Source organism: Carassius gibelio, chromosome B6 (genome assembly GCF_023724105.1).
Source record: "Carassius gibelio isolate Cgi1373 ecotype wild population from Czech Republic chromosome B6, carGib1.2-hapl.c, whole genome shotgun sequence".
Lineage (NCBI taxonomy): Eukaryota > Metazoa > Chordata > Actinopteri > Cypriniformes > Cyprinidae > Carassius > Carassius gibelio.
Window position 1 is genome coordinate 1,164,653 of NC_068401.1, and position 22,500 is coordinate 1,187,152.

At 33.8% G+C, this 22,500-nt stretch overlaps 1 protein-coding gene across 2 annotated transcripts in view; it reads left to right on the forward strand.

Annotated features, from left to right (window-relative positions):
- The window catches only part of LOC127959856 (zinc finger E-box-binding homeobox 1), a 33,762-nt gene that overhangs the window by 10,809 nt on the left and 453 nt on the right, over window positions 1-22,500 (forward strand). The window contains exons 1-8 of one of the 2 annotated variants that reach the window (XM_052559254.1): window positions 5,019-5,154; window positions 9,172-9,378; window positions 12,324-12,506; window positions 14,590-14,792; window positions 14,872-14,980; window positions 16,013-17,049; window positions 20,145-20,328; window positions 21,163-22,500. The exon at window positions 21,163-22,500 is cut by the window's right edge and continues 453 nt beyond it. In XM_052559254.1, coding sequence (XP_052415214.1) covers window positions 5,100-5,154; window positions 9,172-9,378; window positions 12,324-12,506; window positions 14,590-14,792; window positions 14,872-14,980; window positions 16,013-17,049; window positions 20,145-20,328; window positions 21,163-21,548 — 2,364 coding nt within the window. In that variant the 5' untranslated portion in view covers window positions 5,019-5,099 and the 3' untranslated portion in view covers window positions 21,549-22,500. Of the gene's footprint in view, window positions 1-5,018; window positions 5,155-9,171; window positions 9,379-12,323; window positions 12,507-14,589; window positions 14,793-14,871; window positions 14,981-16,012; window positions 17,050-20,144; window positions 20,329-21,162 lie in introns of those variants that run through there. The other variant, XM_052559253.1, reaches the window with a different exon arrangement.

Consider the following 22,500-nt stretch of genomic DNA (forward strand, 5'->3'; position numbering starts at 1 on the left):
GATGATGAAAAAGCAACATCTGAGCAATAAACTGGAGAGGCCTGCATGCACAAACCCAATGCATTTGACTGATAAACACTGAGGATTTGGGAGATGCTTAAATGCTCATGAACCACATTTCACCAAAAAATAAAAACGTGGTTTGACTGAGGTGATGTTCTTGATGCACATGCACAGAGTTGCTCACAGAGATCACAAAAAACACTCGCCAAATGCAAGAATAAAACTGCCTTTGGCATGCAAATAACAGAGTTGGCTCGTCATCTTTTTTTATTAATTGCAACGTACAATCCATGGTTTAAATTACAACATAAGAGCGACAGTATGATCTGCACGGAGGTCATTAAACGATGTGAGCTAATCAAATCAAAATCAAAGACACGAGCGGTTACTAAAGAAAACATCTGTCTTAAATCACACATCTTCTTACTATTTTTACATCATAATGTAGATTCAGATCATCTATAAAGCCAAAAGATAGATTTTCTTTCATTTCAGAACTGTGACGACACATTCTTGACTTTGAGCCACCAAGACCAAAAAATGTAATAAAAGACAAGTATAGGAATTTTGGCTCATGTATTTTTGTTTTGCCGGCATTAAGTCGAAATGAACGGAAGCACAGATCTTTAATTCTGTACTGTGATGAGTTCAAATTGATTGCAGAATAAAATCTGGTTTTGTGCATCAGTTTGAGATTGAGTCGAGTGTAAGAAAGATGCAGGATTTAAGTGAACAAAATAATTGAAGAAGACCCAGAAATATTTTGATAAAAAAATGACATGGCCAATTAATTAACAAAAAGAGAGAGAAACATGGATGAAATAATCAGAATATGATCAAATGGTAGAAATTTACTTTCATGCAGACTTTTATGTCATTAAAGATATAAATAATATAGTTCTGTCAAACGATTGATCTCATCTAAAATAAATGTTTTTGTTTTCATAATATATGTGTGTGTACTGTCTATATTTACACACAAATTAACATACATATTTCAGAAAAATATGTTTTTTATATATTAAATGTTTATTTATTTATAATCTAAATTGTATGAATATAAATATAGACATATAAATACATGCACAAAATTCTAAATATATATATAATGTATGTGTGTGTATTTATATATACATAATAAATATATAACACGTGTGTAACCCCGGAGTCTTAAGTGTAATTCTTCAAAATTGAGATGAATGCATCATCTGAAGCTGAATAAATGATCATTTGTGGTTTGTTCGGAGGACAATATTTGTCTGAGACACAACTATTTGTAAATCTGGAATCTGAGGGAGCAAAAAAATCTAAATATTGAGAAAATCATCTTTAAAGTTGTTCAAATGAAGTTCTTAGCAATGTATATTACTGATCAAAAATGAAGTTTTGATATATTTACACTAGGACATTTGCAAAATATTTTCATGGAACATGATCTTTACTTAATATCCGAATGATTTTTGGCATCAAAGAGAAATGTATCATTTTGACCCAGACAATGTATTGTTGTCTATTGCTCCAAATGTGATACTGATGACATAAACTAATATAGTGTGTGATGATAAAATCTGCTTTCACTCACAATCCTAACAAGCCCGGTTCTTTCATCTCAAACCATTTCATGCTTCTGCTAAGTTTGAATGGATTCTATCGCAGAAAAACAGAGAGCATGAGACACAATATATCCTTGTGTCATGCATCACAGCGCCGCGCCGCGTAAACGTTTGTCATCGTGCTTTCTGCCAGATTTCAGCGCAGGGAATTTCCGCGGCTGTCGTTTGAATATCTCACACCATCTGAGTCAGGGGTCCCACGTCTCTCCCTTTCTGTTTCTCTCTCACACACACACACACACACACACACATCCCACTCCTTTCATCTGCATGCAAACACTTTCTTCACAGCACGTTTTCTCCTCAGGTGTTTTTTTTTGTGTTGTTTGCTAAATCACACCTTTGCAGTCTGACGTTCTCTGCGCTCGGCTGGTCGTCTCTGAGCTGAAGGTGCTCGTCCCGTGGCGTTTACCGTAAACCCTGAAGCTTGTGATTCAGCGGGGCCAACCCTGACGGAGAGCGTTTTGCATTCTCAGAGCGACACACACAGCAATGCACTCCTTAAAACAACTGCTGAACACTGATCAGGATCCACTGATGTACTTCACTCCTGTCTCTTTAGGGTGCTTCTTTAGTTCACTTAATTAGGTGCTTTTACTGTAATTTACTGTAATCGATCTGATCATGCATAACAAATGAAGCGCTTAATCACCAGAAAATGAATATGCTGTCCTCATTTACGCATCCTCAAGATGTTCCGATAGATATTTTTTTAAATGTCTTGATGTTTTTTGTGCATACAGTGAAACTCTAGGGGTTTGCATTAGAATATCTTCATCTATTCTGAAAAAAAAGAGCAGACATGAAAACGAGTGAGTGATTTTTCTGTTTACTGTTGCTTTTAAAATAATCAGATTTCGAGCTATATTGATTATATCAGCTCTAAAAGTGTTTGAAACCTTTTTGTCACCTTTAAAAATTCCCGAATATTATCAGATATGATATAAAGTATAATATATATCGTAAAAAAAGAACAAAATATCCCAGAAAAATTGCATTTGTTTATGTTCAAACTGGGTTTTAATTGCTAACACATTAGTTTAACTACTATTTAGTTTTTTAAAATAGGTTTGTAAAGAAAAGTGCACAAACATAAAACAAAACATTACAGAAAAAGACATTTGTTGGGTTTTAAATGCTTAAAAATATCAGTTTTTACTGCTTACATCATAAAAAAATCACAAAATAGGCTTTTTTTTGTTGTTGATCAAACTGTAGATCACAAAGCTCGCAACACCAAGGTCACGGGTTCGATTCTTAGGCAAACATGACCTAATAACATACAAATGTGTGCTTTTAATGCAATGCAACTCACTTCGGATAAAAGCATTTCGCAAATGCATGAATGTTAAATTAATATCATGTCACTTTTTGTAAAGAAAGATGCAGAAACACACTTTAAAAAAATACATTTGTTGTGTTTTAACTTCTTTAAAAAACTAGTTTAACCTTTTAATTCGTTTGAACTAACTTGCGTTTTAACTACTAAATATAAAATCTCATTTATTTAAAAGAAAGATGCAGAAACTCGCTTTAAACGAGACATTTGTTGGGTTTTAACTGCTGAAGCACTAGAAGACAGTCAGTGTGGTTAGTGGTTAGTTAGTGGATGCTAGTTAACTGGTCACCAGTGAGAACCGACTTCACACATTCACTAAAAACACCTGATTCAGACACTTTGTGTGCGGTTAGAGAAGAGAAAACATCCTTCGGCACAGATCTGAACAATCACATTAACACACGAAGAAGTGAGCGGATACTTTTGGGCATTTCATTGTGTTTCTCTTTGTTTGTGTGGCTTTAACTAGCCATGCACTGTCTGTAAAAAAGCACAGACGACTGCATAAACACACTTTACATTAATGTGAGTATCTTTTACTGAGTTATGGACTTGGCTTGAGATGTTTTTCCAGTCGTGTTGAGATCTGCAGTGTTGCTTCTGGTCCGATCATGTCTTGTGAAGCTGTAGACACGTGATGTTTCTGGGGGTTTCTGACACTCGTTTGCTCAGAGGAGCATCTGAGATACAGAGATGTCTTTAGTGATTTGTCGCTCTTCTGATGGGTTCCCATAATGCATCAGACCTGGAACCGATACTACGTCTGGAACACAAACACACGTTTGATGAAGCCGCTGTGAAAGAGCTTCCCACACACTCTGAAAACCCTGTTAATATCTCACTCACAATATATCAGAAATTAAACGAAGAGTTGGCTTTGTTTTCCTGTCCTCATGATGCTTTTTTCATCAGTTTCGCTCTATACTCTTACTTTAGATGATTCTTGATGCTTGTGTGTTTAATTGTGTTCATTGGGTTTCTTGCTTTAGTAATGGCATTCATTCTCGCTGCATGAGATTTGTGTGTAATATTTATGGTTTCTGGAGCCTTGGCGTCATTACGGTGTTATTAAGAGGGGGATTAATTCATGTACTGTAGGACGCCACTGAAGGCCTAGGTGTCAAGTGCACAGACCACAACTGATATGTGTGTGTGTGTGTGTGTGTGTGTGGCACAAAAGCAGTCATCATTATCAGGTATATTTGTAGAAATAGACAACAATACATTGCATGAGTCAAAATTATAAATTTTTCTTTGATGCCAAAAATCATTAGGATATTAAGTAAAGATCATGTTCTATAAAGATATTTAGTAAATCTCCTACTGTAAATATATCAAAACCTAATGTTTGATTAGTAATATGCATTGCTAAGAACTTCATCTGAACAACTTTAAAGATGATTTTCTCAATATTTAGATTTTTTTTGCTCCCTCAGATTCCAGATTTTCAAACAGTTGTTTAAAGGAAATAATCATTAAATAATTATAATTATTTTATATATATATATATATATATATATATATATATATATATATATATATATATATATATATATATATATATATATATATATATATATATATATATACTGTATGTATATTGTGTGTGTGTGTGTGTGTGTGTGTGTGTGTGAAATGCATATGAATATAATATCAATGCATCATAATCGAAATATATCATTAAATCAATATAATTAAATAATTCAAATTTTTATATAAATTCCTATTTATATATAAAATCAAATTTATTATAATCAGTGCAAATATAGTGAATGCAATGTATATTCTATTTGTACATAAAATGAAAAAAATCAATATAATATTAAAATCAGTACAAATATATATTTTATTAAAGAAGCGAATGCAAATAGAGTTTCATGATTAGTTTAAATCTGACGCACCTGTGCAGCGCTTCTCGTCCTCGTTCGCTCTTGACTGACCTCCTGCGTGCGTGGCTTCTGAGACTCACACGGCTCTGTCCAGGGTTGACCCCAGCGGGTGACGTGTGTGTGTAGTGTGAGGTAGAGAGCCGTGGGAGGTGTTGAGGCTGTGATGTGGTGCGTCTCTGACTCACTGTCTGAGTGTGAAAATAGCAGAGTCAGATAATTCTCGCCGTCTTGTTGAACTTCTTCGACACTTGTTGGATGTTTGCTCAAAGGATACTAATCACGGATCGCAGCACACGTGACCTCGCCAAAGGTAAGACTGAGTGTGGTTTAGCTTTTTACGCAGATTGTGACCTTTAGTATTGTCTCTTGTTGCTCATCACTGTATTTGCAGCTTGACCTTTTAAACCAGCAGTGTGTGTTCTAGTAAGTCAAAGTGACACATCATGATGCTTCCTTGGTTTTGTATTTGTAGGCAGTCTTTCTTACTCATAATTCAAGGTTTAATGCATTTTTTAGGTCAGGGTATATGAGGGTAGAATGATTTTGTGTTTGCAAGGAACGAAAGTTTTGAAACACCTCCTTGCACCATGACACAACACCGCGACTCCTACTGCTGTTCATCTCCAATTCCCGTTTGATGGTTTTACCTCACATTGTAACCACAATTTACCACATGTTTTTTAAAATCGTTTGAAGTTTGCATGCACGAGTCTTTCCTGAGACGATCAATTACTAAGTTTAGAAATATCTGCTTCAGGGCTTTCCAGCTGAAGATGCAGAAGATGCGCTTGGCGGCCGATATTCGTTTCTTAACTCCATTGATGTTAGAAATGCAGGAATTCATGTTTTAGACAATTTTGCCTTTCGGGGGAAAAATAAGATGAGATGAGAAAGGAAAATAATAATTAGAAGAAAAAACAAAGGCCAGACTAACATAATTGTGTTTTTATAGGCTAAGAGAAATAAATAAATATGTAAAAAAAAAAAAACAAAAAAAAAAACATTTAAAAAAAGAATTTGTTACAGTTTCTGTGCTGGGAAACAAAAGCATGACAATTTGGACTCGTTTTTTCATATTAGCATTTTAAAATAATGGTAAGGTAAAGAAAACTTTACTCAACAGAGATGATTTGGCGATGAAAATGTGTGGAAACTTCTCTGGACTGGTGCATTATGGGATGCATTATGGGATGCTTTTAAACACAAGCAATGGAGTTGCATTCATATTTCATAATTGTCAAAAAAAGTTAGTTAACCTCTCTCTTAGCTTGCTTCCTTATGGTTAATAAATAACATTGTGTAATTATATATAGTAGTGTGTGTGTGTGTGTGTGTGTGTGTGTGTTACAGACACATAAATTCTAATACAATTCAAAATAAATTACATTTTATATATATATATATATATATATATATATATATATATATATATATATATATATATATATATATATATATTTATATATATAATGCACAAAAATATCTACTAAATATAAGCACATACACTAATGTAATACAATATTATAAAAAATTATTATATATAAAGATAGATAGATATCAATATTATACACACACACACACACACAAAACATATCTAGTACACTAATTTAACCAGAAGATAAAAATAAAACCATTTTAAGCTCATGAGAAACAGACCTTGCAGACCTCGGTGGTGTAGATAGATAAATAGACAGATAGATAGCACTCATATAAATGTGTTTCTCCATGTGAAATGAAAGCTTTAACACTCATCTGTTTGATCGCCCGGTTCTGCACAGTCATAACTGGAAAGACCCTGGTCTTTATGCATTGTGTGTGTGTGTGTGTGTGTGTGTGTGTGTGTGTGTGTGTGGGTGTGTGTTTGCATCTGCAGTGAACCGGTGGGAACAGCACGTGTTTGACATATACATTGAGCAGAGGTGTATTACTCATACGTGAGCAGCAGTGGGTCTTTACACACACACACACACACACACACACACACACACACACTCCTGCATGCGTCAACGCTGCATTGTTTGTTCCATTACAGCCGAACTGAAACTGTAGCTTCCTGCCCTGCTGTACCAACTGATTAGAGACGCTAATAAACTCAGAGTTAGTTAAAGATGAAAGATCGCCCACAACTCCATCCTGCACACCACTTTAATACCACTCTTTATTTTTACACTCGATTGCACTTAAAACATCAGCTTTTATTGGAGTGCCAACACTTATTTAGTATACATTAATCATGTCTTTACATTTGTGCATTTAGTACACATGCAAATAAACGTACACATGAAGGATGATTATGATCAAAAGCAACAATATTAGCGGTGCAACTAAACCAAAATAGTGCAAATCGGCATCATTCCATGCATTTGTGCCTTGGTGAAACACAGTTGCATCACAAAAACAATGATTCTGTGATGCATTTATTTAGTTGCAAAAATACTGCTAATAAAAATGAGTTTTAGATGTGTTTAGAGAGTGCTAACTGTTCTAGCAGTGATCTGATACTGAAGATATTTAATAAATGCCAGTGTTATTTGTTTTTTACAATTGAGTGCACTTAAAAGTTCAGCTCTACATACTTTTAAGCAAGTGCAAAGAAATATTTGATTTGCATTCATTTGGTAGTTTATATTTGCATGCATTCATTTAGTAGCAACTTAAAATGCTATTAATAATAAAAAGCAACGCTCTTAGTGGTGCAACTAAACCAGAATAGTACACAAATCAGCGATATGTCATCAGTGTGTTGTTTTTAATGCTGCGTCATAAAATCACTGATTCTGTAGCATGTTTGTTTTTGCATTTGTGTTGCATTATGAAAAACAATAAATACTGCTAATATAAAATAGCATTTTAACCCTGTGTAGAGGTTGTGAACAGTGCAGCAATGATCTGATCATAAAAAAAATGATCAAATTAAACATTGACTCAAACCAAAAGTACATTGATGATTGAATGTCATATTACTAGCTCAGGATTTCTCCAGTAATCAGGTCAGAATGACAAATAATGTCCAGTTTCATGATTCGCTCTCGATTCCGCTTCGCCCACAGAGATGCGCAGTCATATGTTTCTTGATGAACACAAAAAAGATTCAAAGCTTTCACCGGGAATGTGTATTAAAACACACGTCACGTCAGGCCAAGTGAAGTCTAAATCAAACTATCTGCCGTCCTAACAGCTTTCAGGCCTTTGTTTTCTCATGTGCTCTTCACCCAGAAATACTGCACACCCCAATTCCCATTTGGGAGAATTATAATGGCGTGAGTCTGCGGCTGCCAATCCATTCAAGTGTATTTATAAATGTATAAACGCCAGCTGATGTGAATCACAGCCTGTTCTCCGTTTAATCAACTTCATGCTGCACATTTGTGACTTTTTACAAGATTTAAGCGATTAGGCCAAATAAAAATTGAAACATTAAACACACATCTGTGAGTGTGTGTGTGTGTGTGTGAGAGAGAGAGAGAGGATTAAAAAGCCTTTGCATTCATTGCATTTATGAGATGAATTTCAATTTTCACTTGCTTGCTTAAAAACTGTTGCACATGTGCACTTGTGCTTTTAGAGAACTTCACACTTGTCATGTCTTTTTTATCTATTCCGTTTTCTTTAGGGTTTTTTTTCACATGATTTTAATCTTAACTCTTTGGCTGGCATCTGGGGTTAAAACTGTTAGTCAGCTTGTATTAAATTCCTGCAAGTCTTTTTTATGTTGTGGTGGGATCACTTAGTATGCAGTATTCAGCAGGACAAAGTGACACAGAGTGGCATTAAAACCCTGTTTAAAAACCCTGTTGCAACAACAAAAAAATTTATAAAATAAAAAATAAATAATGACATAAATAGGTGAATGCAATTAATTAGAATCAATTTCCAAGCTATTTTTGCAATGCATTTTTTTATTATTTAAATTTCACTGAATTAGAGGTAATAACATAATATTTCCAAATTAATAAATGAAAATATTAATTGATAAGTACTCTTTTTTTTTTTGCATTGCAAATTTTTTGATTTATTGTAAAATTCTATTATTTTGCATTAGACAGAATTAGATATTGAGCAAGGATGATTAAATATTATTTCCAAATTAATAAATGATTATATGTATGTTGATAAAAAATTTACTTTTTTGTGATGCATTTTTTATTACATTTTAAAATTCACTCTTAAAACTTTTTTTAAATTAGATATTGAGTAAAGAAAGTACAATCTGTGTAGTCATTCATTAGATCACGGGTGATACAGTACATTTCTGAGACATTTTTGCAATGCATTTTTAATTTGTGTTATTTATTGTGACGTCAGTGCTGATGCTGTGCTCTCTCAGGTGAGCCGGAGCGCTGTCTGGGCTCTGAGGGCGAGGATGAGGGCAGTGTTTGGGGGATGGAGGTTCTGGACAGCAGAGATGCTCAGGATAAAGTCAGTCTGACGCCCAGCGAGGGCACGGAGCCCGGCAGTCCTGTCCCGTGTGCGGAGAGCTGGGCCAACACCGAAACCAGGACGCTGAAAATCCCAGCCGCAGACCCTGAACACTGTAAGTCGCTCCAACAGGCTCTCCACGCAAAAACAACTCCAAAATAAAGACTCCAATTAAAACCAAAAACAGGGTTTTACAGAAGATTCCTTTCAAGTTCCAGAACATTTAAACTCCAGAATAAAAGATCTGAAGAACCTATAATGAAACAGTTTTAACAAAGCTGTATGAAGTACACTACACAGTGTACTTTATTGTAGTATGCTACATCGTTGTCACATGACCTCAACATGAACAAGCATCCAGCCATCATTATTTTATATGCTACTCAACAATGTAGCGTACTACAGTAACTTCTAGAAAATAATAGAATACAAGATCAGAGAAAAAAAAAGGTAAACCTAGGGTTTAACCTCAAATATACATTTAAATAATGAATAAAATGCATTGATTTATTGATTTCTAAAGAGCAATTTGAAGTGTTTTTCTCATTCTTGAACTTGTCCATACTACGTACAAAGATGAAAAATAAAATGTTAAGGTTGTGTGTACAATGTAGCATACTAATGTTGAAAGTGCTGCATGCATTGGTTTGAAAATAGCAGTATGCATACTTAGTGTGCAGTATTTAGTAAGTAGTATGCTAGGATTAAGTATTAAAAAAAGGGACTTAAAATCTAGTTTAGTGTAACATTTAGTTTTCTTCTCACCCTTTAACTGATCTGTAATAAGTACAAAAATGTGTAAAATAAAAAGTATTTAATAGTGAAGACTGATGCATGCTGAGTACATGTGACAACAATGTAGCACAATACTGTTGCACACCGCTTCACATGTTTTTAGCAGTATGCCTATGTAGTGTGCTGTTTTCGTTAAGTAGTATGCTAGGATTGCATGAAGTGACATCAAAACCCAGTTTTAGTGTTTTTTTCATATAGGATTGTGTACTAAGTAACCTAAAGTAACATTAAAACCCCAACATTGTTCTCTAGCCCTAGAACTGAGAAGCAGAAAAATGTAAAATGCAAAATAAAAACAAACATATTTCATTTATGATGACAGGATGCTATTCTCATAATGAGGTCATGTACTGATTCGCAGTACAAAATAGCAGTATGCATACTTAGTGTGCAGTGTTCAGTTAGTAATACAGTAGGATTTCATTCTGAACGTGACCTAAAATGAAATTAGTTGCCTTTCCAGCCCTTGAAAGTGTGCACAGGATTGTGTTCTGAATAAAGTAACTTTAAGTGACATTGAAACCCAATGAGTTTTTCTCACTCTAGGCTAGAACTGGTCCATACTAAGAACATAAATAAAAACAAACGTATTTTGATAATGATAACCGGATGCTATTCTCATATTGAGGTCATGTACTGTTTCACATGTTATTTTTGTTAGAAAATAGCAGTATGCATACCTAGTGTGCGATATTTAGTAAGTAGTATGCAAGGATTGCATTATTAAGTGACATTAAAACCCAGTTTTAGTGCGGGGGGGTTTTTCACTCTTGAAGAGATCTGTACTATGCAGGATTCAGAATTTCGACTTAAACTCATCAGATGTGATCAAGACGTTTCGAAACTGCCGAAGATGAGCGAGCGGCCTACATTCACGTCAGCTTCAGGACATGACACATTTAAGAGTAATTATCATCACGAATGTAATGAGTCTGATCCTTTCAGTCAAAAGTGCTGCGCTCATCAAGCCTCGTAATGTTTCCTCACATCAAACGAGGTGACAGTCCTCTGAAGAAATCAAAACTGAGCCTGTGAGCATTTCTCTTTTGTTCGCCGGAGATCAAACGCTCAGAACAGAGTATTTACAGCGCGGACTCGTCCACGGCCACATGAGAGAAAGAGAGAGCTGGAAAGCCCATGCCAACATCTGCAAACATTTGAGAGCTCGTCCTGCGTCGTGGCGCAGCGCTGGCATCCCTCCTCATGCGCTTCTGCTCGTATTTTAGGCTTATTGGTTTCAAGGGAGGATTTCTGCAGCAATCGAGTCATTTTCTCTTCATATTTCATTAGAGAGAATCACAATAACAAAATCTCTGACCTACACGAATGACACCAGGCTGATGTAAGGAAACTAATAACTGTGATGTAAGACAGAATTTACATACATACATCCGGACAAATACTTGAAGACCTGATGTTTACTTTTCTTTAAACTTTTTTGCATTTTAATCTGGACTGAATAATGCCAGACTCTTTGCTTCTCTTATTTTTATGCATCTTTTGTGATTATTTGTTTTAGATTTTAAAATATAAATGTATATTTAAACTATAGAAATTAACTTCTAATGTTTGTTTACTATATACATTTTATTATATTTTAAAATGCATGTACTTTTTGTTATTTGAAAGCATTATTAAACTTTTTAAATAAATCTAATATTAATATGAACATGGCATAATATTCCCCTCAAAATGTAATTAAAGACAGTCAATTTAATTGGTAAACTATTTAAAAATATAATTAAAAAAGTTATAAATAAAAGTTTGTTTTTATAAATGTGTCCCTGCAGCACAGAAGCAGTCATCAGTGTCACAGACGTATATTTGTAGAAATAGACAACAATACATTGAATGAGTCACAATTATACATTTCTCTTTTATGACAAAAATCATTAGGATATTAAGTAAAGATCATGTTCCATCAAGATATTTAGTAAGTCTCCTACCATAAATATATCAAAACTTCATGTTTGATCAGTAATATGCATTGCTAAGAACTTAATTTGAACAACTTTAAAGATGATTTTCTCAATATTTAGATGTTTTTGCTCCCTCAGATTCCAGATTTTCTAATAGTTGTGTCTCAGACAAATATTGTCCGATCATAACAAACCACACATCAATGAGAGATGATTTATTCAGCTTTTTGAAGATGTATGAATCTCAACTTTAAGATGAAAACAGTACCGTTTGTTTATCTTTCAGCCTGTTTTTATAAAGTAATCCAGCAGTGTGATGATAATGTTGATGCATGTTCTCTTTCAGGTCAGGCTGACGCTCGTGTGATGGACGGCGCGTCACATTATGACTCTGTGTCACAACTGCTCAGACCGATTCACGCTCAACAATGCAACGGATCCATCAGCTCGTATCATTTAGACTCCGGTCATGGCGACATGTCGCCCGTCTGCTGGTCCCCTGGAGATAACAAGTCACCCGAGGTCGAAGGTCAACTAGTAGAGCTTTTACATTTTTTATTTTTTATTATTGTTTTATAATCTGTCCTGGGGTGCAATTATAATCAGAGTATGTTTTTAATCATTAAAAACAGTCAAAATTTTGATATAAATGGTCATTTTTAGAAAAAAATGGTTGATTGGAAGGGGCGTGTCTTCTGTGAGACTTCAGTGTAAACGCCCACTGATATGATTGGATGATATTTTTGCATATCAAATGAGCATTGCATGTGGATTTCTCTCTCAAAAAAAAGTTTTCTGTGTTTTTACTATAACAACTACTCTTTTGTGTAAATTAGTGAATGTATTTTTCATTAAAAACAGTCAAATATTAGATATAAATGTTCATTTGAGACTTTAAAGTAAACGCCCACTGCTATGATTGGCTGACATCTTTGCATATGAAATGAGCATTACATGTGGATTTTTCTCTAACAACTTCTCAGTATGTGTAAATTAGTGTATATTTTGTTAATGAAAACTATTACGAAAAACATTTGTCGACTAGATTTTTTCCTATGACTAAAACGGGACAACAACGGCACAACAATAAGGTCAATAAACAACAACTATGACTATATCGACATTCAATTTTAAGTTAAAAGAAGAAAGTAAAATGTTTTCAAAAAATACAAACTTTTCTAAAATGTCTTGTAATTTTCATCAAAAAAGGAGACGAAGTATTATTGCGGACTTCTGTACTCACTGTAATTTTTTTTCATTTGTTTTAACAGTTTTCATAATATAGATAGAGAGTGCATAAGTCTTTGATATTAATTCATATAATAAATATTCTATAATAAATAAGTATGCTTGATTAGTTGTTAAAAAAAACGTGTATGACTCAACATTCTATTGATTTGTGTTTACTGGTGAAAATGCAATAAAAGTTCATTTTAAGTAAATTTGTCAAATGACAATCTTTATGATTATAATTTTTATAATCAAAAATAATTTTTGTCAGTTTAAACATTACATAGCATGACGAAAATGTGACTAAGATTTCATTGACTAAAACATTTCGTAGACTAAAACTTGACTAAACAAAAACAGGACAAGGTTGACTAAATATGATAGCTAAAATGTACATTTGAGTAAGACTAAGATTACGATTAAATAAAAAGTGGGTGCTAAAATTAACACTACTTTAAATATCAAGAACATTTTGATTCTCCATTTCATGACCACTTTAAAGAAATGATTCATCCAAAAATTATAATTCTGTCATGATTTCCTCAGCGTTCTCTCAACTTTCACAAACGTTTATTAAAAGTTATTTAAATGTCAGGACAAAATCTTCTTAAAGTAATGTTTATGGAATGTTCTTTAAACTTTATTAGTATTTAATAAACATTAGTGTAACACTGAATAATAGAACAACATTCTGATAAAAATCCTTGTTATTTATACTTGAATGTTCTAAGAAATTATTTTGTAACATTTAAATAATGTTACAATCATGGCAGGAAAACTTGACGTTTAACGTTCTTAGAAAATAAAAATAAAAACTGTTAAATAATGTAATATTTTGGGTAAAAAATAATGTCAGTAGAATGTTTTATGAAATGCTTCTGTAATCTATAAATTATGAATTTGTAAAATGAATTAGAAAATGTAAAAAACGCAAAATGTTTTGAATAATAAATTAAAATTACTAGAATGTTTTAAGAAAATTTTATATTATCTAACACTTAAATAATATTATAAACACAAAAAGAAAACTGCTCTTAGAATATTAAAAATAAACATAAATATATATATATGTCACAAATGAACTGAATGCACCCTTTTTTCAAAAGACTTTGACTGCATCATAAATCCTTGAAAGTTTTTTATATTTAGATTTTTTATTAATGTATGCACATTTATAACACAATACTGTGCTTTGTATTATATCACCCCTGCATTAATAACTAGTTAATGCTACTGGGAGGGTGTTTTGAATGTGGCGTCTATGGACATGTGACTTCTGACTACTGTTATCAGTCTGACTGAGAGACCCGGAAATGTGAAAAATGTTAATTTATTCAAAGATGAATCGCAAAACCAAAGTTGACCGGAATCTCTTTGTGCAGACAGTGGAGCCTTAAACCCTGACGCCGTTCAGATGTGTCCATACTGTCAGCGGACGTACCGGCACAACGCGTCTCTGCAGGAACACATGAAGTTCTGTCAGGACCGGGATGGAGGAGACAGTGTTTGTCCTCTGTGTGGATACAGTACGCCGTACCGCGCTCAGATGGAGCGACACCTGACCCTTCACCAGACTCAAGACAAGGTGCTGACATCAAATGCATGCATAACTAACCACACATAAACAGAAACACAGCATACTCATGATTTCACATCTCTTCCAGAACTCCATGTCTGAGCCCGGTCTGGAGAACAGAAAGTTTAAGTGCAATCAGTGTGGAAAGGCCTTTAAATACAAGCATCACCTCAAAGAGCACCTGCGCATTCACAGCGGTAAGAGACTCGAGCGTGAAACGAATCTCACCAAGAAATGACCATATATATATATATATACTGTATATATATTTGAAATTGGAGTGAAATGTGTATAAATCAACCTCTGTCACATAAGAAAAAAAATATTGTTAAGAAAACAGTCATACAGTACTTTGGTAAATAATAATTGACATAAAAAGTCAGAATTATTAATTCTAAAAAATATTTCCATTGATGTATGGTTTGTTAGGGTAGGACAATATTTGGCTGAGATACAAGTATTTGAAAATCTGAGGATGCAAAAAAATCGAAATATTGAGAAAATCGCCTTTAAAGTTGCTCAAATTAAGTTCTTAGCAATGCATAGTACTAATAGTACTGATATGTTTACAGTAGGAAACTTGTCAAATATCTTAATGAAACTTATCTTTACTTAATATCCTAATGATGACAGTTTTTTTGCTCCAGGGTCATGTACTGTGTAGTATGTAAACATTTTATTTAGAATGCGATTAATCCTTTTGCAATAAAAAACATATATACATATGTGAGTGTGTATTTAAATAAGCCTAATAAATATTCACAGTGCATACACATAAAGTATGCAAACATAAAATGTTATCTTGATAAAAGTGTGCAATTAATCGCGACTTTTCATTTTGCAGCCCTTTCAAATTATGTCGCATTTCTGTGTTTCTCCAATGCAATTAATTGTGAATAATTATTTTGCAATTACAAATATATATTTAAAATATATACACATGTGTGTATTTATATATATACCTTATAAATATACACGCACATATAGTATGTAAACATAAACGTTTATTTTGAATTTCATTAATCGCGATTAATCGTTTCGAAACACAATTTGTTTTTTAAATGTATACATATATCTGTATCTATTTATAAATACCAAAAAAAATATACACAGTACACACACATATAATATATAAACATAAACTTTTATTTTGATGAAAGTATGTGATTAATCGCGATTATTCGTTTTAATGTCTAATTATGTCACATTTCTGTGTTTCTCCTGTTCAGGTGAGAAGCCGTACGAATGCTCGAACTGTAAGAAGCGCTTTAGTCACTCGGGCTCCTACAGCTCTCACCTCAGCAGTAAGAAGTGTCTAAGCGGCGGCGGCGCGACAGGTAACATCGCTCATTATAACGCCCATCCCGCGTACCTCTTCCCCTCGCCCACGTCGCCCCCTGCTGTCAGCGGGAGAAAGGGCTCTCGGTTCCTGCCCGAGTCATCTGTTCCCGTCCTGAGTCACTCGTGGGACCCGGCAGAGGATCTAGCGCTGAGGACTGGTGTGTTTAAAGGCACATCGCTTCTGCCGCTGCTACAGTCGCGCAGCAAATTCGAGCACCTGTTGCAAGAGATGCTGCGGAGGGAGGTGAGAGATGAGAAACAAGCGAAAACTGAAAACTTCTCTCGGCTGTACGACATCCAAACATCGCCCACAACCAATCACGCGCCTTATAGAGAGCTGTCGTCGCCGCAGCGGGCGTCTTGGCATTCTGTGCCGCAGCAGATCCTCGTGCCTTTACCGACACCTGCGCAGCTGGATAACCGCTGGCCAAGCGAAGGAAGTGCAAGTCCGAGAAAACCCACGTCACCCGCTTTACCTGAACGCCAGCATCCAATCGGCTCACGCTTCGGCTCTCCTCCAAGCTTGGACCTGTCAATCAACATGTCGCCACGGCAACCAAACCACATCCAGAGCGAACCTTTAGACTTATCTATTCCCAAAGCGCATTCGGCCGCGCCGCAGAATCTGGCGTGTAATGGCAACTCAATGCATCACGAGGGCGTGTTCAAGAGACTGACTCCGCCCTCCCAGCAGCAGGTGGGTGGGGCCTATACAGCGTCGCCACTGTTCAGCAGCACGATGTTCAGCAGCTTCCCGTTCTTAAACCACATGATCCCCCCTGGTTTGGGACACAACGGTCTGACATCACTTCCTCTCACGCCACCCGTGCCCAGTCCGGGCTTCCTGTCTCCTGTGGCGTATATGATGGAGGCGGAGTCAGAGTCAATGCTGAAGAGAATACAACATGAAAGACATTCGATCATGGTAAGAGAAAACACAATGAAATAAAGGCTACTGCAAAATATATATGAATTATATGTATAATAAAAAAATATATATTTTTATAACAAAAATGTGTTATAAATATGTGTAATAAAATATAAAAATAAAAACATGATATTCTTTATAACAAATGTATTGTAAATATGTGAAAGGAAAGATTTTATTAATTATTACAAAGTGTATTTTAAACATTTGTAATATTATATGAAAATACAATATGATGTGTATTATAACAAAAAAAATCTGAATTTGTAATATAAAATAAAAATAAATTTAACTTAAAAAAAGTGTTTAAATCTGTATAATAAGATAGAAAAATAGAAAAATCATATTCATTATAACAAACATATATTCTAAATATGTGTAAAAAAATTTAATATTATATTCCTTTATAACAAAAGTTTTTTCTAAATATGTATAATAAAATATAAAAATAAAAATATATTTATTGTAATCAAAATGTATTCTAAATATATGTAATAAAATTGCCAATATGATATTCATTATAACAAAATTGTGTTCTGAATATGATTAATACAAATGTAAAAATAGAAATTGATATTCATTATAACAAAAATGTAATCTAAATATGTGAATGAAAATATTGTAAATATGGTTTTCATTATTATAAAATGTAATCTAAATATATACAATAAAATATTCAATACAATATTCAATATACAAAATATTATACAAAAATATGATATGCATTATAACAAAAATGTCTAAATATTTATAATAAAATTAAATTAATGTGAAAAACATCAAAAAAGACCAGTGTAACACCTTGACAAGTAGTTTCCTGTCCTGTGTAGATATATTTCCTGTTGAAACAGGAAGTTGGGGTGGAACATATTGTCATCATTATTTCCTTTTTTTGAAATACCCAGTAGCCCTTGGTTTTCATTTTTGTTTATTTTATTGCAAGGAAACAACTTTTAATTGTTTATCAACACTGACTGTTTTATTGATTTGTATTGCTTTTCACAACACACACTGATTCAAAGCAGCTTTGCAGAAAACAGTGATGTTTATCATATCTTTATGCCTTTTAGTCACACGTAGCAGATTAGATCCAGATGATAATATAGTTAAGTGTATCTACTAAAAGTTACATTTAACTTCGTTTTGACAAAAAAAAAAGTGATTTTAACTAAAAGCCAAAACAAATTGTATTCATGGTTGATGTACTGAAAACCAATCGTTTAAAACCTTTCAATAAATTAGCCAAATCCAATAGTTACAAAACAGAATACTTTACATTTTATTTAGTTTATTAATGTAATATTCAGCATTAACCTTCAATCTTTGGGAATGCTAGTACTTAGTAAGCAAATTAAATTATATTAGAATGAGAAAGATCGATTTTACCCCTCTTAGTCATAAAAGCATGAAAGGTTTACTATATATATATACATGCATATAATGCAAGACCACCTCATATTGCACCAGCTGCGCTGACATCCATGTGAAGGTGAATGATTTCCTCTGCTTGAGCAATAAACAAACATGCCACGCTCAGGGAAATTCCCTGCACTTCATGTCAAAGGGCAGCAAGTGCACACGCCTGCACACTCATATCTCAGCATCTCAACGTTACACTGGTGACATATTCAAGTATATTTAGAAAACAGTAGTCCTAGTCATGCATTTGCTTCACAAGGATCAAATATACTAATAAAAGTGAGTCTCTCTTAAATGCACTGTCAAATTTCTAGATAAACACATCTGGTAAATAAAAATGTGCTGTATACAATTGCATGATTAAAATGCCGGATTAAAATAGCAAATGCTGTTTTCCAGAATTATGCTGTAACTAAATAAGTTCATTTAGATGTTAACTTGCCATGTGGTGTTATACATGCATTTAAACTACTTCAGGCGAGTTTTAAAAATGTATTTATTTAATATTTGATAAATTACATGGCAAATTACATATAATAATACTTTATATAATAATGAACTGCAAAAGAAAAAGATTAAGAAATTTGAAAATATCAAACTGTGTCTTGAAATACACCCCATATTTCCTAACGCACTCATATTCATATAATAAAAATACATTTTATTTCTAAAACAGAAAATCTTTAATTAAGTTAAAACCAGCTGCCAACTAAAATTAACACAAGAATTGTAGACACTAAAACAAATGTAAACACTGAAAAACTTTTTAAGCAAGTTTTTTTGAGTATGGGATTGAGATGGAGCCATATTCCTGAGGTGGTGAAAAGATGTTTTGCCGAGATGTTTAATGTGGGCCTCAAAGGTTTAATGAGGGTCAAACCTGATGCAGAGATTGGTGACTAATGTCGATAGGGGAATGTCCTGGCCAGGAAATGTAAAACAGGTTATGGTGGATGATCCTGTCTGATGAGAAGAACCAACGAGAATGGCTTTGAGCTGTTCAGCTGGAGAAAGTTCTAATTCATTCACGCCCTAATCTCCTCCAGACAAGTGAGTGTGGGTAGAGTTGATTATGATGATGATGACGATGATGATGATGTGTGAGTATCAGTTTTCATGTATAATTGGGTATTATAAGTGTAACAATGGAAAGAAATTCTGAAGCAACTGATGACTTTGTCGATGGGTAGCATGTAAAAAATGAATAAGATAGGTCAGAGAACTGAGCCCTGTGGTACCCCGCAACCCACCGCATGTGAACGGGGCCTTGAGCCACAAATTCAGATCTGTCTTTGAGGTATGACTCAAACAAGTGCAAGACAGTGTTATTAAGAGTTAATAGAGTGGTGTAGCCGGTTGAGAAGTATACCGTGATCAACGGTATCGAACGCTACAGAAAGGTTCAGGAGGACAAGGAGTGATGGTGAACCAGCGTCATCTGTAATCAGCAGGTCATTTGTGACTCTCACTAAAGCTGTTTCTGTGCTGTATTGTTGAGTTTGAGGTGGTCCTGAAGGTGCCTGTCAACTACTTTCTCCAAAATCTTAGGTTTGAGGATTTTAAGATTAATCTACGATCTTGATTTCTAAGTTAATGTTTTTGTGTGAAATATTGAGGAACACATTGCATGCGGGCCTAATAATAACTAATATTTTCTTCTTTTCTCTGGGCAGGCTGAAGCGCTGAATCGTGGCGGTGTGGAGTATCTGTGTTTGATGGATGATGGGATGGATGGAGAGATCGGTCCTGGGAGGAAGAGGCTGAAGAAGACGGAGGAAGGACTGTACGCCTGCGACATCTGCGACAAAACCTTCCAGAAGAGCAGCTCTCTGCTGCGCCATAAATATGAGCACACAGGTACAGTACAGCCTTTACACTAACATGAGTCCGTTTAATTATAACAGTTTACATCAAATATATCTATATATATGTATGTGTGTGTGTGTGTGTGTGTGTGTGTGTGTGTGTTGGCTGAATTATTGTATTAATCGTTTTATTTATATTCTAATTTATTATATTATTTTTCTGTTATGTAATATTTTATCAGTATTATTATTAATAAATTGTAATTATTTAAATATAAATTGCTATATAAAATAAATATAAATTATTAGAAATATAATATAAAATAAATATAATTCATAATTAATATTATTTATAAAAATTATATAATATATAATATTTATAAATTATATTAATTAATCATTCTATTTGTATATATATATATATATATATATATATATATATATATACAAATAAAAATTATTTCACTTGTTTAAAATAATGTTTTTGAAATATAAAGATTTTTCACACATATACAGTTTATATACATACATAAAATAAAATAAAATAAAAATTTAAATATAAAAAATTAAATGATTGAAATTTTGAATATAAATAAATAGATAGATAGATAGATAGATAGATAGATAGATAGATAGATAGATAGATTAATAAAAAAAGTTATTATTTTATTATTATTTTTCACTCATTTTTTTATTTTTATTCACTATAATGCACATTTACTAAAGTGTCTATATAGTAACTTAGTAAATTTAATTTAGATACACCTAAATCTTGAAGTAAATTCATATACTCATTCATGATACTTAAAAAATCCAGTATACAGAAAGGTAAAGAGAGACACAAGCAGACTGAAGAGTAGCTCCTCTTTCTTCTCGCCCCGTGCAGGGAAGAGACCTCACGAGTGTCAGATCTGTAAGAAGGCGTTCAAACACAAGCATCATCTGATTGAACACAGCCGCCTGCACTCCGGAGAGAAGCCGTATCAGTGCGACAAGTGCGGCAAACGCTTCTCACACTCGGGCTCGTACTCGCAGCACATGAACCACCGCTACGCCTTCTGCAGCCGCGACAGCGACCCGGACATCAGCGAGCCGCCCGCCGCGTACCAGAGCGACTCCAGCAGAGACGAGGAGGACGAGGACGAGGACGAGGAAGAGGAGAGCGCTTACCATGGAGGAGTGAGGACAGAGCAGACAGACGGAAACCAGAAACAGGAGAGTCCTGATGGAGAGCGAGAGCAGACCATACTGCAGTGTTTACCAAAGATGTGAAGCACACACTGACGCGTCCTCTTCAGTGTTCAGACTGTGAACCAACACATCCCTGCGCTTTTAGGCCATTTAGGCAAATATGTGACCCTAGAGCACAAAAACATTTATTTTAATTGAGATGAATGCATCATCAGAAGCTGAATGAAGTTCTTAGCAATGCATATTACTAATCAAAAATGAAGTTTTGATATATTTACGGTAGGAAGTTTACAAAATATCTTCATGGAACATGATCTTTTCTTAATATCCTAATGATTTTTGTCATAAAAGAGAAATGTATAATTGTGTCTCATACAATGTATTGTTGTCTATTTCTACAAATATACGTCTGTGACACTGATGACTGCTTCTGTGCTGCAGGGACACAGATACATGAAATGAACAAATTCATACATAGAACTAGATAAATAAATAACAAAACATACTAAATAAATAAATGCCAGTGAATAATCTCAGAAAGTCATATTTCAAATCAAAAGAAAATTATGCCTGTTTTAGGACCATTAGGATTTTTTTTTTTTTTTTTTTTTTTTTTTGCACTGGCAGTGCATAAGAAAAAAAATAAATGAAGAAAATAAAAAGCGTATTATTGTAATGCATATATATAAATCATGAAATTTGGACATGATATAATTTTTTTTTACAAATAATTGAATTATGTAAATGTCATAATGCAGTGATCTGAAATGGTTCTGAAAGAAGGTTTTATTTTCTTTATAAAATACTTTTCTACCAAGTATGTCATATCTCAAACTAAAATAATATAAAAAATAAATAAATATGGAATCATATTTTGCATGCAGACGATTTTTCCGCACTGGCATTAAATTGTCATTAGTGTAAGGAAAAATAAGGAAATACAAAAAAATATTATATTATTATTATTATTATTATATATTGTTTTCTTTCTCTTTTTTTTTTTGGAGTGAAATATGACCTTTTAGTTTTCATG